General features: G+C 36.0%; 1 protein-coding gene across 1 annotated transcript in view; it reads left to right on the top strand.

Moving 5' to 3' along the window:
• The window catches only part of LOC127951775 (4-aminobutyrate aminotransferase, mitochondrial), a 28753-nt gene that overhangs the window by 11395 nt on the left and 2406 nt on the right, over window positions 1-14952 (top strand). Inside the window, exons 2-15 of the mRNA XM_052549808.1 lie at window positions 943-1086; window positions 2149-2246; window positions 2868-2897; window positions 4404-4521; window positions 7162-7211; window positions 8090-8170; window positions 8469-8561; window positions 9281-9343; window positions 9426-9489; window positions 11731-11879; window positions 12045-12182; window positions 12616-12783; window positions 14120-14266; window positions 14535-14646. Of these exons, the coding sequence (XP_052405768.1) occupies window positions 1029-1086; window positions 2149-2246; window positions 2868-2897; window positions 4404-4521; window positions 7162-7211; window positions 8090-8170; window positions 8469-8561; window positions 9281-9343; window positions 9426-9489; window positions 11731-11879; window positions 12045-12182; window positions 12616-12783; window positions 14120-14266; window positions 14535-14646 (1369 nt within the window). The 5' untranslated portion in view covers window positions 943-1028. The remainder of the gene's footprint in view (window positions 1-942; window positions 1087-2148; window positions 2247-2867; window positions 2898-4403; window positions 4522-7161; window positions 7212-8089; window positions 8171-8468; window positions 8562-9280; window positions 9344-9425; window positions 9490-11730; window positions 11880-12044; window positions 12183-12615; window positions 12784-14119; window positions 14267-14534; window positions 14647-14952) is intronic.

Here is a 14952-nt window from a genome sequence, read left to right on the forward strand (position 1 = left end):
ATTGTGAACACAGTGACTCTGTGGTGCTATCTGAACATTGCTCAGATTGTTTGAGCGAGTGTATCATCATTTCATCCAGTGGCTTGAGTTTGGGTGCAGAACTATCTGTTTGTCTGACTAATGTCCAATTTCTAGATTATATTGTATAGAAGATTATTTTTCTTTATACATCTCTTTTCATTTCATTTTTAAATACATTTTAAACTGCTTCATATTTATTTTTGTATCCTTTTTTAAAAAAATGATTTTATTTTTATTTATTATTTTTTTTATATATTATTTTGTGGTATTTTGTTTAACAAAAAAAAATCAAAGTAATTTGTATAATTTTAGAGTATAAAATACAGAAACAATAAAAATGATATATACTGTATATACATCTGAATGTGTGTTTGAATATATAACTTTTTTAAATTTTATTTTTGTAAATACCATAGTCCATATTGGTCAAGAGTTTAATAGTAACTTTCATTCTCCTCCACATTCTTAAAAATAATATTTAGTATTGGTATATGTTGTTTTTGCTATTGTAACTTCAAGACCTCAGTGCGTCTTAACACTCTGTGATTGGCTAAGCTCTGCCAAGATGATTTACTAATGATATGTAAATGTAGGTGGTGATATGTTAATGTGATCATGGTTCTGATATCACAGACAAAGTTATTAACTGAAATACTGTTTTTGTAGTTGAAGAAATCTAGTAGTACATAATAGAATAATTAAATAGTTATTATAGTTAATAGTTAAATAGTAAAAGTTTAACTTTTGTATTCCCAAAGATCAAATGAATTGCTTTAATGTCACATACAATTGTAAATATCATGACCTGGAGACTTTTATTATCTACCAGAACATCTTTGATTGTGACACTTTCGTAACCCATATGGGCTCCCAACTCCCTGTAACTCGCTGTCTCTTATCTCTGTCTTTGTCTTTCCTCAGGTGAAGTGAAAGGCAGGTGCTGGGTGTGTGTCTCTCTCTCTCTCACACACACACACTGTTCATCTCTGTCTCAGTGAGGGCTACACATGGCTTCCTCCCTCCTGACCCGCCAGCTGGCCGTCTCCCTGCGTCTCGCCTCTCCAGGTAAAAATACCACTGAGAGATGGAGGACAAAGATACCCTCCTGTCTTAAAAGCTTGTTTAACTCCCTGTTTAGATAGAGGACAGAGACTGTAATGTTCTCAACCCACCAGTGACCCTCAAAAAGAGCTGGAGTTGTCACAGAGACTGTATCGAAGTGATGCAACAAGGAAGTGAGGCGCTTCCTTTAAAATGATAATGATGTGCGGTTATGGAACCGAATGTTGAGAGGGACGTAGTTCAAAGGTCCTTAACCATGTAAATGAGTTACAGGGATCTAGTTTTGTCCAGCTTGGGCTAGTGAATTCAGCATTTGTAGAAAAGTCTGTGCATGTCTCGTCCTTCAGTGGCTGGTCACACTGATTCAATCCTGCCAGCGTCCTTCATTAATCAGTAGCTCACGCACTCACTTCTGTACTTGTGTATCCACTCAAGAGGTTACTGCTGTTCAAATATGGCCATAAAAGACTGGCTGTTTAGGTGTATTCACTGTTCAGATATACTGCAGTTCAGTTCAGTTGGTTCATTACTTTGAGATGTCATATAAATATATATTTAAATGTTTGTAGGAAGTTACTTTTACTGAAACTGACTCAACCTTTCATAATTCAAGAGGAACTGAGAATGCATGATTCATTTCAGCACCTATAGAAGTAAAAAAAAAGTGAATATGCTTCATGTGTTGTAATTTAAGGACAAATATATATAAAAGGGTAACAGACTGGATCATTTACATATCAGCAAGAAATGACTAAATAAAACAAAACTCAAGTAAACATGTTGGTTTTAATTTAGTTAGTGCACAGCACTCGGGGCCATAGACTAAATGGTAACATCTGCTCAAAGTAATAAAAGGATATATGATTTCAGTTAAATACGATATTAAGGAGTTTTCTTGTAATAGGATTGCCTTTTCTTTTTTCTTTTTTTGTAAAAAGAGCTTATTATAATGAAACAATATATAATCCAGCATATTAAGTCAGGATGGGGAAAATGTACTGCATAATACGACTGACCAAAATGATTAAAATATGTAGTCATTTTTATTTATCAATTTTTCATTAGGTTCCAGATATGTCAGCAAAACTGCCACAAAGACAGTTTCAGAGTTTGAATATGATGCCCCGTCCATGAAAACTGCTGTGCCAGGTCCAAAGTCCCAGGTACACTCTCAGCATTTTTACACTTTTACCATGAGATTTGTCGCTAGATTGCTGTGTGATTAAAAAAAAATATATATATATATATATATATATATATATATTAGTATTTACTGGTATTTTACTGTAGGCTCCTAATATAAAAATCTAAAGTTTGGACACCCATGCAACTTCCCATTTTTCAAAATAAATAAATAAGAATGAACACAGATGAAAATGTAATTATGTTGTGAGTAATCACACTTTGCTTTGATAGCTCCCTTTTCACACACACACACACACACACACACACACACGTTTTCAAAACCTAATTCATGAGGTGCATCCTGATCAAATTTCCAAACAGTACTGAAGGAGTTCCCATGTTTCCCTTCTCTATCCAGTCCAAAACAAGAAAGAAAGAAAGAGTCAAGTCAAGTATCCAGTGCTTTTTACATTGCAGATAGTGTCAAAGCAGCTTTACAGAGTGTCGAAATAGTGCTCCGTTCTCTTCTGGCCAGACGAAACCAGCAGTTTATTTCTTAAAGCTTAAGCCCTTAAACAAAAGCAAATTTAAAATCCTAAGAAAAATATGTTGTGTCCCATCTTTGTGTGTACATCATTATCATTTCTCTCGTTCAACAGGAGCTGCTGAGACGACTCGGAGAGATTCAGGTGAGATAGACATGGACACAAACTTTGGTGTTGGCGCAGTCACTACACACACAGATCTACCTTTACAAGCTTGTGTTATGCAATTAGTGAAGACTGTTACATTGCCAGTGCTCATCAGGTGCAGTTCTCTTAACAATTTAAGTTTCATGAGTCACTTTTTCAGACAGTACCATACAAAACAAACAACTGTATGAGAAACATTAACAGCAGTTAAGCTAAAGTGTGACAGTCCTCTGATATGACGTCCAGCCCTATTACGGCCTGCCTGGATGTCTTCTGCTTATTGAGTGATGGATGGATTTCGGGCCGTAATTTATCTGCTGTCTGGACCGTCACAGTCTTCTTCTGACTGCTTTGCTGTGGATGAGCACATAGATGTGAGCTGACAGGCATCGATGAAGCTAATATCACAGATTCGCTCCGCCGCGGCTCCTGTGCGTGTCTGCTGGCCGCTGTCTGTCTCCCCCACACCAGAGCAGACATACGAGGAGTCATAATCTATTCATCAGACGGGCTAAAAATAGATGCTGCATCAGGTTCAAAGCCACACAGAGGGAAAGTCACTTTCATTAGATAAAGCACCGCTGCTCACAAGGTTGCGGTAGTAAGTCGTGATATCTTCTGCTTTTTCAGTTGTACTGTGCACGTGAGGAATAGTTAAAGGCATAGTTCGCGCAAAAATGACAATTTGCTGAAAATGTACTTAGGTCATTCAAGATGTCGATGAGTTTATTTATTCATCAGAACAGATTTGGAGAAATGTAGCAACACAAGCGGTTCCTCTGCAGTGAATGGGTGCCGTCGGAAACAAGAGTCCAAACCGGCTGATAAAAAACCATCACAATCCATTAAGACGTTTTAACTTTAAAAAGTTGCTTCCGGACAAATTACAAGTCCTCTTTTCATAATATTGTCAAGTTAAAAAAATCGCCCCATCTGAATCAGCAGAGAAATATGCACAGTTTATGACTGATTACAGTCGAGAATAGTTATAAATAAATGCATTGGTGGATTTTGGTATGAAAGAACAACAGTTTATTTTTTATTATTATTACTGAAGGAAACATAAATTTGGATTCTGGACTGGTGTTTTGTCCAGAAGCAGTATTTTAACGATGGATTTGGATCAGTTTTTCTCTCCTCTAGATGTTAATTGATGAACTGGAGTTATGTGGATTACTTGTGGATTATTTACATTTTTTATCAGCAACTGATTTAATGCTGATGTAAGTTTGTTGTAAAACTGATGTCAAGTTTCCACAAAAAAAAAAAAAAACATATTCACCCATTTTTCATTTTTAAGGGTGAACTATCCCTTTAAAGAGGATATATTTTAGTTGGATTAAGTTTTGTTTTTCTGAAGTTCAGTCCCTTCAGCCATTCACTGACATGGAGCTGAAGCTCTGCCAAAAACATAATTAATAGTAATAACGATATCAATTATGCAAATGGATCACAGATCACATTGATAGCGACATTCAGCTCTGCTTGTGTCCTGGTCTGCAGAATGTTGGAGCGGTTCATTTCTTCTGCAACTATGAGGAGAGCAGGGGAAACTACCTGGTGGACGTGGACGGCAACCGAATGCTGGACGTGTACACACAAATCTCCTCCATCCCCATCGGTGAGCTCAGTCAACAAGCAGATCCCTTCTCCAACACACTGACACTTCTACAACACAGATGTGCATGAAGGAGCATTTGTTGTGGATGATTAAATGTGAGTTACAGGATCTGAGGACTTCCTGTGAGGATTGCTGGATCACGGATACAACAAACCGTTGCATCTGTCTGCATGCTGTTTTTTTTTCGTCTGTTAGCTTACTTACATTTAATCAGCCTCAACAAATTGAGTGAAGCTACTGTCTCTCACTCTCAGAGATGCCTTCAGGTGCTGACTCAGGTTTAATGAGATTTGATTGCCCTCACACTTGCTGCTCCGGTATCATTTTGACAGAAGTGCATTATGGGATATTTTAGTTACATTAGTGCACAACCCTCAATCACCCGCAGCATATTCAAAATGAAAGACACATGCATACAAAAGGGATGTGACATTTTCTTCTTGACCACTGAAGCAGCAAGAGAAATTAATTTGTTTCCTTCATGCATAACCTCAATATAACTGCAATCTACCTGCGCCATTACTTAATGTTTTACTTGAAATGTAATATCTAGAGTTCTCTGAGATCCTGGAAAGATTTAGTCGTCAGTCTGTAAAACCAATAACTCTGAAAATGACATCTGGACAAAAATGAGAATATTTTTTGATTACTGAAACAGTGTGTGGAGGGTTAATCTAATCTGTACTTGCTTGTCAAGAGTTCATGTGAAGGTTCTCCCCAAATATGTTGATTAGGGGAAAGGGAAAAAAATGAAGAAACCGTGAAAAATTGTCGGTAGCAGCCATTTAAACTAAAGTTTATGATTTAAAATTCCCCCGTCTTCAGTTGTTTGTGATTAGGCATCTAACAGTATAAAAAAAGTTCATATCGAGATAATTGCCAAAACACAGTATTTATAACAGTATTAAACTGCAAACTAAAAATACAGTAACAAATTGCACAAAGAATATGTGCAAAGTAAACAAATCTTTCAAAAAGATTAAAGTGCAAAAGAACAGAAAAAACAATAAAGAGTAAAATTGATGGGATTTTTAGTGTTGTTTGATGAACACCATAACAAATACAAAAATCTAAAAACTATTTTTTTCAGAACTTTGTAAATTTTTATGCAGCATGCAAAGAGTGCTGTAAATTTTGACTGGTTGATAGAAAAGATGTGACTGTACATCTATTTGTGATATAATAATAAAGAAAACTACTATAAATTAATCTTAAAGCAATATACATTTTTAGCCAACAAATATAATGATGGCATGGAAATGTACTGTATAACAGGAATGAGCCATGGGGTATCAGGAGGTTATAGACAAATGCTTGTTCCAGTTGAGCTCAGATGAAGTGAGGTCGAACTGTTGTTCTGTCTCACTGTGTAGTGAGCTGTAGGCATGCCACTTTTAAAGGTTGTCATCTTAATTATACTGCCTTTAAACAAGCCTAATTTCTAAAAGATATTTTTCAGAGAGATATTTGAGTATATTATTGTAGTTGTTGTTCTCCTAATATGCGGACATGCTGAAAATGCATGGCAGTGATGGATGTATCAGCACAGCTTTCTGTTTATTGACAGAAAGAAACAGCATTGTTAGGTCAGATATCTATAATTCAGTTTCTGTGCTTTGCTATAATTTGTCTGTTATAACGTATGTTCAGTATCTCTGCTGGGCATAGCTGGGATTGCTGTGCAGAGTTTTATGTAATATCAATTTAAAGAAAGAAAATTATGCGCACTTCAGTTTTGGGCAGGACACATGTTCATGAGAACCTTGACATTTATTCAGTTTGCTTTGGGGGAGTCTTGTTCTGCAGACACAACAGATCAGGTCAGGCATTTGTTTCTCCTTGTTTTTCTTTAGTTTTGTTTATTTTTTTTTTGGATTACATTACATCAACAACTGCCACATTCAACAAAGTTTTAAGTAACAATTATGACAGTTAATAAAAAGCTCACTCAACCTTAACTGCATTTTATCCAAGAAACAAACTAGAATGCAGTGTAATTAATTATTAATCTATTAATTATGATTGATTAATCTCAATAAAAAAGAGTTTTGGACACTTAAGCCAGACTTTTAATAAAGGAATGTCACTGAATTATGTAATAAAATATCAAACCATTATTTCAAGCTCGATTTCTGGTGTAAAACTTTTCATAAAATTAAGTAACATTTTTTGATAAAACTGTAGATCATAGTAGACTGTAGTTCAGCATAAAGACATTTGAACACTTTTTTTTTGAAGGAAATTGACTTATATATGCACCAAGTTGTTCTGAGAAAAGCCCTAGCACCATTATATTCCAATTGATATTTTGTTATACATTACAATGAAATTCATAAGTATTTAATTGTGGCTTTATTAAGTGTCCTTGTACTTTTTGGGGCTTTGTGTTACAGTCGCAGTATCAGAGTCGTGCTCACTGCCACTGTACTTACTGGGAACGACTATATCAATTATCCACCTAAACTCTCTGACATGCAAATACGCTTTGTTGCCTTCGGCTCCAGTTGACAAATGTCAATTAGACAAAGGTTAATTCAGTTGCTGTTTGTTTTGGTTGGACTGTGCGTGTTTACACTGTTGAATCTCTGCAGATATTGTGTATAATGAATAGACTGACAATATTTTTGATCTTCCTTGTAGGTTACAATCATCCAGCATTAATGAAAGTGATGACTAATCCAAATAATGTGGTGAGTCCTGATCAGACTGTGTTATCATTGTTTGAGCAGCATGAGTGTGACAAGATGAGAGAGTTTTCAGTTTGATACTGATATGATTTTTACATTTTCAATGGTTTACATCAGTTTGCACTTACAGAATTAAATTCACTTTTAGCAGATGGTCTACTGTCCTTAAGTGTGAGATCTGTAAGATTGCATTTATTTTTTCTAAAAAAATATAGTAAAACAGTAATATTGTGAAAAGTTATGTCGATTTCAATATCTGTTTTAATATATTTTAAATGTAATTTATTCCTTATGATGAGAAAGCAGAATTTTCAGCATCATTACTCCAGTCTTCAGTGTCACATGATCCTTCAGAAATCATTCAAGAAACATTCATTCCTATTATCAATGTACAAACCATTTTAATATGCTTACTATTTTTGTAGAAACCATGATGCATTTTTTTTTTCAGGATTTCTTTTTTTAATGGACAGTTAAAAAATTATTTAAAGGAAAACAAATTCTCTTTAAAGAGTTATTTTGTAACATTATAGCAATTTATTCCAACCGCACTTAAGTAAAAGTTTATTAACTTTTTACTAAGTTACTAAGTTATTACTAAGTCCAAACTGTTGAATAGTAGCATATACTAATATAACTAATATTTAAAATGGAAAACAGACCAAAAATATTGTTTGCTCGTCCTTCACTACACAGATTTATATTTAATTTAAACTTTCCAGAAAGACCCGCCGCTTATAACACCTGTAACTGACTAGCAAAGTAGCAGTTAGCCAATCGTGTTCATCTCTGTGACATTACTAAAGCCTTTAGGCTCTGAAATTCTTAGGGTCACTGTTTCCTTAAGTGAATCCTTTTTGTGTGAATCTTTGTTTTCCCAGAGTGCATTTGTCAACCGTCCGGCGCTTGGTATTCTGCCACCTGAGAACTTTCCAGACAAACTGATCGAGAGCCTGCTGTCGGTGAGTGTTGTTGAACTATAAGAAACACAAGTAAAGCATCTCTTGAACAGTCAACCTGTGTTCATATTTCAAAACATCCACAAAAGCTGATTACAGCATATGTATCTGAGACAACTACAACCTTTCACTTGAAGAACAGCTTTAAAAGTTATAAAACAGCTCCTTCGTGATTCTCGTAATCTTGATAACATGCTTTGCAGATATCATAAACAAGTGCACTCTTTTTCACATTGGTGGGAAGTGGCTCGCTCTTTACTGTAGTGTGGAGTGCTATAAATGACACTTTCTTCAACATCAGATTGCCCCCAGCGGGATGAGGCGAGTACAAACCATGGCCTGTGGTTCCTGCTCCAATGAGAATGCTTTCAAGAGCATGTTTATCTGGTACAGAGTGAGTGGACTTTCCTCAGTTTGCTCTTGTCATGACAAGCCACACAGAGCACATCTGCTTTATGAACTCTAGCTGTGATATTGGATGTATTGTGGCAGTAATAATACACATGGAGAAGTTAATGTCTTCTAAAACTGTTGTAGAAAAAAATCACTGTAGTAACTATTAAATATTAAAATACTAGTGAATATAATATATTTTTTCCTAATCTAAAAACATAATCCTTTATAATAATAACCATTTTGATAGGACAATATTTGGCTAATACAGCTAATTAAAAATCTGGAATCTGAGGGCACAAAAAACATTCTCAAAATAGTGAGAAAATCACATTTAAAGTTGTGCAAAAAAGTTGTCTTAGCAATGCATATAACTAATCAAAAAGTAAGTAAAAAATGATATATTAACGGTAGGAAATTTACAAAATATCTTCATATCCTAATGATTTTTGGCATAAAAGCGAAATTGATAATTTTTACCCGTACATTGTATTGTTGGCTATTGCTATAACTATAACCATGATGCTTACAGTATGACTGGTTTTGTGCTCCAGCGTCACATATGATATACTTGCACATTAAATGAAATAGATTGAACATTATACATTAAAAAGGTCATATATATGTATATATATATATTGTTATTGACAGCCCTACTTCATACACATTAATAACTCTTAAATCACCTGATATCTAATCATCGTTTTTACTGGTTTCTAGAATAAGGAGAGAGGATACGCTAACCCCTCTGAGCAAGAAGTCAACACTTGCATGATCAACCAGGTTAGAAAAAAACACTACGCACACAACTACTCAGCATCATTTTATTTCTAACACACTAATCTTTTTTTTCCCTCCATCTCAGAGTCCTGGATGCCCAGATTTGAGCATCTTGTCTTTCATGGGAGCTTTCCATGGGAGAACTTTGGGTAAGTGCTTGTAAATTGTATTGTTGACTTAAGAAAATATAATTGAAAGATGCGTCTGATGCAGTTTTTGTAGAGTACGTTTTAAGCGGATTATACAACCCCAATTCCAGAGAAAATGGGACGTTTTGTAAAAATGCTATAAAATCAAGACTCTTTGATTTGTTCATTCTCTTTACCTTTTATTTAATTGACAAAAGGACAAAGAAAAGATTTCCCTGACCAACGTAAATGTGTTTTGTAAATATGACCAAATATTAATTTTGGTGGCTACAGCCCACTCCAGAAAAGTTGGGACAGAGGCACGTTTAACACTGTGTCTCATCAACTTTCCTTTTAATTACAGTGTTTCATTTTTGGGGAATTATGAATACTAATTGTTAAAGTTTTGCAAGCAAAATCTTTGTCCAGTCTCTCTTGAAACAAGGCGTCCGATGCTCAGCAGTCTGTGATCGTCATCGTCTGATTCTCCTTTTCATGACTGGTCATACATGTTCAACAGGAGTCAGATCTGGACTGCAGACAGGCCGGTCTAGCACATTCACTCTGACTCTATGAAGCCACACTGTTGTAGCACATGCAGAATGAGAGCTGGCAGTGTCTTGATCTAATAACCCATGAAAGACATCATCTTGACAGCAGTATATTTCTCTGTACAACTCCAATATATGCCTCCATGTCAATGGTACCTCTACACATATAAAAGTCACCCATGCTGTTTGCACTGATGCACTTATATACGATGACCGATGTTTGCTTTTGCTTCCGTCGCTAATGAAATTCTGGATGGTTCCTTTGGTCTTTGGGACTGAGAACTCAAGTTGAAATGTGGACTGATCTGAGTTCAGCACACATCCCCACTGTCTTTTTGACAATCTGAGATGAGCTCTGGCCCAGAGAACCCAGCAGCATTGCTGCGTAGAATTGATGTAAAGCTTTGTGCTAGAGTAACAGAGGTTCAAGTTGCATTTCTTGATGCAGCAGCAGACTGTGGTAAGTGACAGCAGTTTTTTGAAGTACTCCTGAGCCCATGTGGCTATATTTCACACCGCAGTATGAAGGTTACTTATGCAGTGCCATCTGAGGCTCAGAGGTCAAGCACATTCAGCTGAGGTTTCCTGCCTTGCCCTACATTTACTATGATTTCTCTGGATTCCCTGAATCTTTTCACAATATTTTGTGTGGTAGTTGGTCAAATACCTCAATTCTTTGCTTGCAAAGACTGAGGTGCTCCTTTTATACCCAAACATGATTCCTTGACCTATTACCATTTCACCTGCTTACTGTTTCAAAACACGTGGATAACGTGGATATTCTATAACATTTTCACTTTTATTTGCCTCTGTCCCAACTTTTTTGGAATGTGTTGCAGCTATCAAAATCAAAATGTGTTCATATATAGAATATCCACGTTATCCACGTGTTTTGAAACAGTAAGCAGGTGAAATGGTAATAGGTCAAGGAATCATGTTTGGGTATAAAAGGAGCATCTCAGTCTTTGCAAGCAAAGAATTGAGGTATTTGACCAACTACCACACAAAATATTGTGAAAAGATTCAGGGAATCCAGAGAAATCATAGTAAATGTTTCATCTTATGAACAGCTGACAATAATGGCGAACACACTACACTTTATATTTATATACACACACACTTTATTTATCTAACACACATACTTAGTATACACTTAAATTTTGCACACAATATATATGTACATACATAACTTCACTTTGTAATATACCTGCCTACAATTGTCATTTGTATATTGTCATTCACTGTCTACATATTTGTATTTTTTATTCTTTTATTATGTGTTTTATGTTCTGTCGCTGTCATTCTGTTGTACTGCGGAGCTTCTGTCACGAAAACAAATTCCTTGTATGTGTAAACATACCTGGCAATAAAGCTCATTCTGATTCTGATTTTACAAAATACATCTACTTTGGTCAATGAAAAATTAGGAAATCTCTTCGTTTTTTTTTCAACTAAATAAAAGTTAAGGAAAATGAGCAAATCAAAGATTCTTGGTTTCATTGCATTTTTACGAAATGTCCCAACTTCTCTGGACCTGGGGTTGTAATTCTCTAAATTTGAGGCATTTGAGCTAGCCTGCTTTTGTTTGCCTTACATTTGTTTGCCATTGCAGCTATTTGTATCGTATGACTTCATTTGAAAAACAAAGAAGCTTGGCTGTTTTGTTTTGACTAGGACACACATCCCTTATGTGTGTGCTGTTGGATTGCAGGTTGCCTGGCCACAACTCATTCCAAAGTCATTCACAAGCTGGATATACCGTCCTTCGACTGGCCCATCGCACCCTTCCCTAAACTGCAGTACCCTCTGGAGGAGTTTGTGAGGGAGAACGCCCAGGAAGAGGCCCGCTGCCTGGAGGAGGTCAGAGATGTCTCCTTGATATGTTCACAAAACTTTCCTCCTCATACCAACACTGAATATTCAGTCGAACTGCAGCAGACTGGTCGCTGTGTTTCAGTGCACCTACTGCAAACTGTTACCTTCTTCTTCACATAAAAGTAAGATATTAATGTGTGTGTGTGTCAGGTTGAAGATCTCATCGTGAAGTGGAGGCAGAAGGGCAAACCAGTGGCAGGCATCGTGATCGAGCCCATCCAGGCAGAGGGAGGGGACAACCACGCTTCACCCGACTTCTTCATCAAACTGAGAAATGTTGCACGCAAGGTAAAAATGATTTTTTTTTTCAGGCTAACTGTTCTCTAATGCTTAGTTATCATCCTTGTTTACTGGATCTGTGCTTTGAAGTCGTTTGAGAGAGACACTCCAGTTATAAAAAGCTAAAATGAGGCTCTTTGAACTGCCTGATAAAAAAGACACTCAAGACACTGAAGGAAGTTCTTCTTATCTGCTCTAATTTGAATGAGATAAGGCAGGAGACAAAAGGGAATAATTTAATATGGCTGCTTTATGCAGAGAAAAGAAGCCCCTTGAGTAATTGTGAGGAAGTCCACGCTCTCCGTGAAAAGCTCGGGAAGTGTTCACTTTAAATGGAGCGTAGCAAAGCGCAGCAGCCGTGTCCGGCAGGTGTTGTATGCAGTTTTATGCAGGCTGACAGGACAGCTTTTGACAGATGTTTATCTGTGTCTGGTTGTTTCAGCATGGCTGTGCTTTCCACGTGGATGAGGTGCAGACAGGTGGAGGAACAACAGGCAAGTTCTGGGCCCATGAGCATTGGGGCCTGGACGACCCTGCTGATGTTGTCTCCTTCAGTAAGAAGATGCTGACAGGAGGATACTACCACAGGGATGAACTGAAACCAGACAAAGTAAGAGATGGCACTGCTTTTGCAAACATTACCTCATAAAAAATCTATTATCACTCCCAGGAATTATTCCCAACTGCCTGCTTTATACTTTTTGTTAATCAGCCATCATTTATGCATAGCATTGTAATGTGTTTTAGTACCAGATGATTGTTCTGTCAGTTTCCCAATCATTGTTTGTCTAAATGATTGCACGTCTATGGATGAGATTCATGGCTGTCTAGAATTGAGCAATCACGCCCCCTACTGTTGAAAACATGTAATGTAACCTTCTATGGTGCAGCATTATCTAAATTTAATTTTCATCAAATTTCATCTAGTTAATTGACTAGAAAGGCTAAATTACAAGAATAACAGCTGATTGCTTTGAAGACCTGTGTTGACAAAAATATATGCACACAATGGGCTTTTTTGTTGCAACTTCCCAAATTTTCTAAACTATAAAGTGATCTTTTGTATCAAATTTATAAAAAGAGATTTGAGTGTGATTATTTTAATAAAAATAATCACACTCAGACCCCTCCCCCATTAGTTGTAGAAGTATTAGTATTCTTTACTAATATATATATATATATATATATATATATCTATTATAGAATTTACCATTATTATTTTTGTTGGAATAATACAAATTATGTATTTATTAATAAATGTATTATTATTATTGTATTATTATTATTATTACAAAACGATTAAAAATGTAAATATGTTTTGGTCTAAGGGATCTTTTTGTGTTTATTTTAATAATGAAATTAGGATTAGCATGAATATGCTTGTAAGATTTCTTTCTTGTATTGACATGAAAGAAATGTTAAATTTGAGGTGGAACTATTGGTTTTGTTTTGTTTTGTTTTGCCTTGTTTTGCTTTCCTCTGCTTGTTTTGTTTTGCCTCGATTTGTTTTCTTTTGTTTTGCTTTGCTTTGCTTTGCTTTGTTTTTTTAAATATCCAATAGCCTTTTTGTGTATATCTCCATTTAGATTACTTAACATTTACAGAAAAAAAAAAAACTTTAGTTGCTTATTAGCATGGCTGTTATTAACATCTTGGCTGTAACTACCTTACTAGATACTAATAAGCAGCAAATTAGGAGTTTATTGAGAAAAAAGTCATAGTTAAATGGTTTGTTAATAGCTAGAATTGGACCTTAAAAAAAAGTGTGACCATAACTTTTATAAAAAAAAAATTATAAACCATAAATTTGCCTATAGATGTGCGCCTAAATGCCACAAAATGCAAATGTTGGTTGCGGGACATCTTTGAAGAAGACTTTAGTATAAGAATGCTTTAGTTACACACCTGAAATGACCATCTAACCGACGTGACTCTATGTACCTCAGCCCTATAGAATCTTCAACACGTGGATGGGAGACCCCTCAAAGAATCTGTTCTTATCAGAGGTGCTTAATGTGATCCGAAGAGAGAACCTTCTGGAGGAGGCGACGCGCACAGGGAAGGCTCTTCTGCAGGGTCTTTACGCACTGCAGGTACGGCCGTCTCCATTTATATCCTCACATTCCTCACCCATGCCACAGCTCAACACAAGATACTTTAAAAGCATTAATGGTTCTATTATGTGGACGTTCATTGTTCATCTGAGGGCCGGCCTCATAACTTCTGCTGGGAACCTGAGCCTGTAATCGATCTTGTCAGCGTAATGAGTGTTTGTTTTGAGGCTGTGCTTGTGGATTGATGATACCTTTCACATTGTGAGCTGTACATTCATTTATTGTCCCGCTTCTTCCCCTCATGTAGACCCAGTACCCTCACATCCTGAGCAGAGCCCGTGGCCAGGGTACATTCTGTGCCATAGACGCCTGCAATGATGCCACACGAGACAGTATCATGATTAAAGCCAGGAACAAGGGTAAGCCATCACACAGGAGGTTGGCAAGAGAATTAAAAGAAACTGTTTTAATAAAAGAATTATTTATGTTTTTTTTTTTCTACATAAGAGAATTAAAAGAAACTGTGAATTCCTGGCAGGACTTTTTATGAGGGTGGGGGGTATTTTAATAATAGGATTATTTATATGTTTTTTTTTTCTTGCATACCGTATTAGTTTCGAAGGTCATTGCGTCTTTTGCAGCAGCATATTGGATAAATATTATCTAATATAATTTTTTTTCATAATAATGTATATGTACATACAATATTATTGTTATTATTATTT

This window comes from Carassius gibelio, chromosome B3 (genome assembly GCF_023724105.1).
Source record: "Carassius gibelio isolate Cgi1373 ecotype wild population from Czech Republic chromosome B3, carGib1.2-hapl.c, whole genome shotgun sequence".
In the NCBI taxonomy this organism is placed as follows: Eukaryota; Metazoa; Chordata; class Actinopteri; order Cypriniformes; family Cyprinidae; genus Carassius; species Carassius gibelio.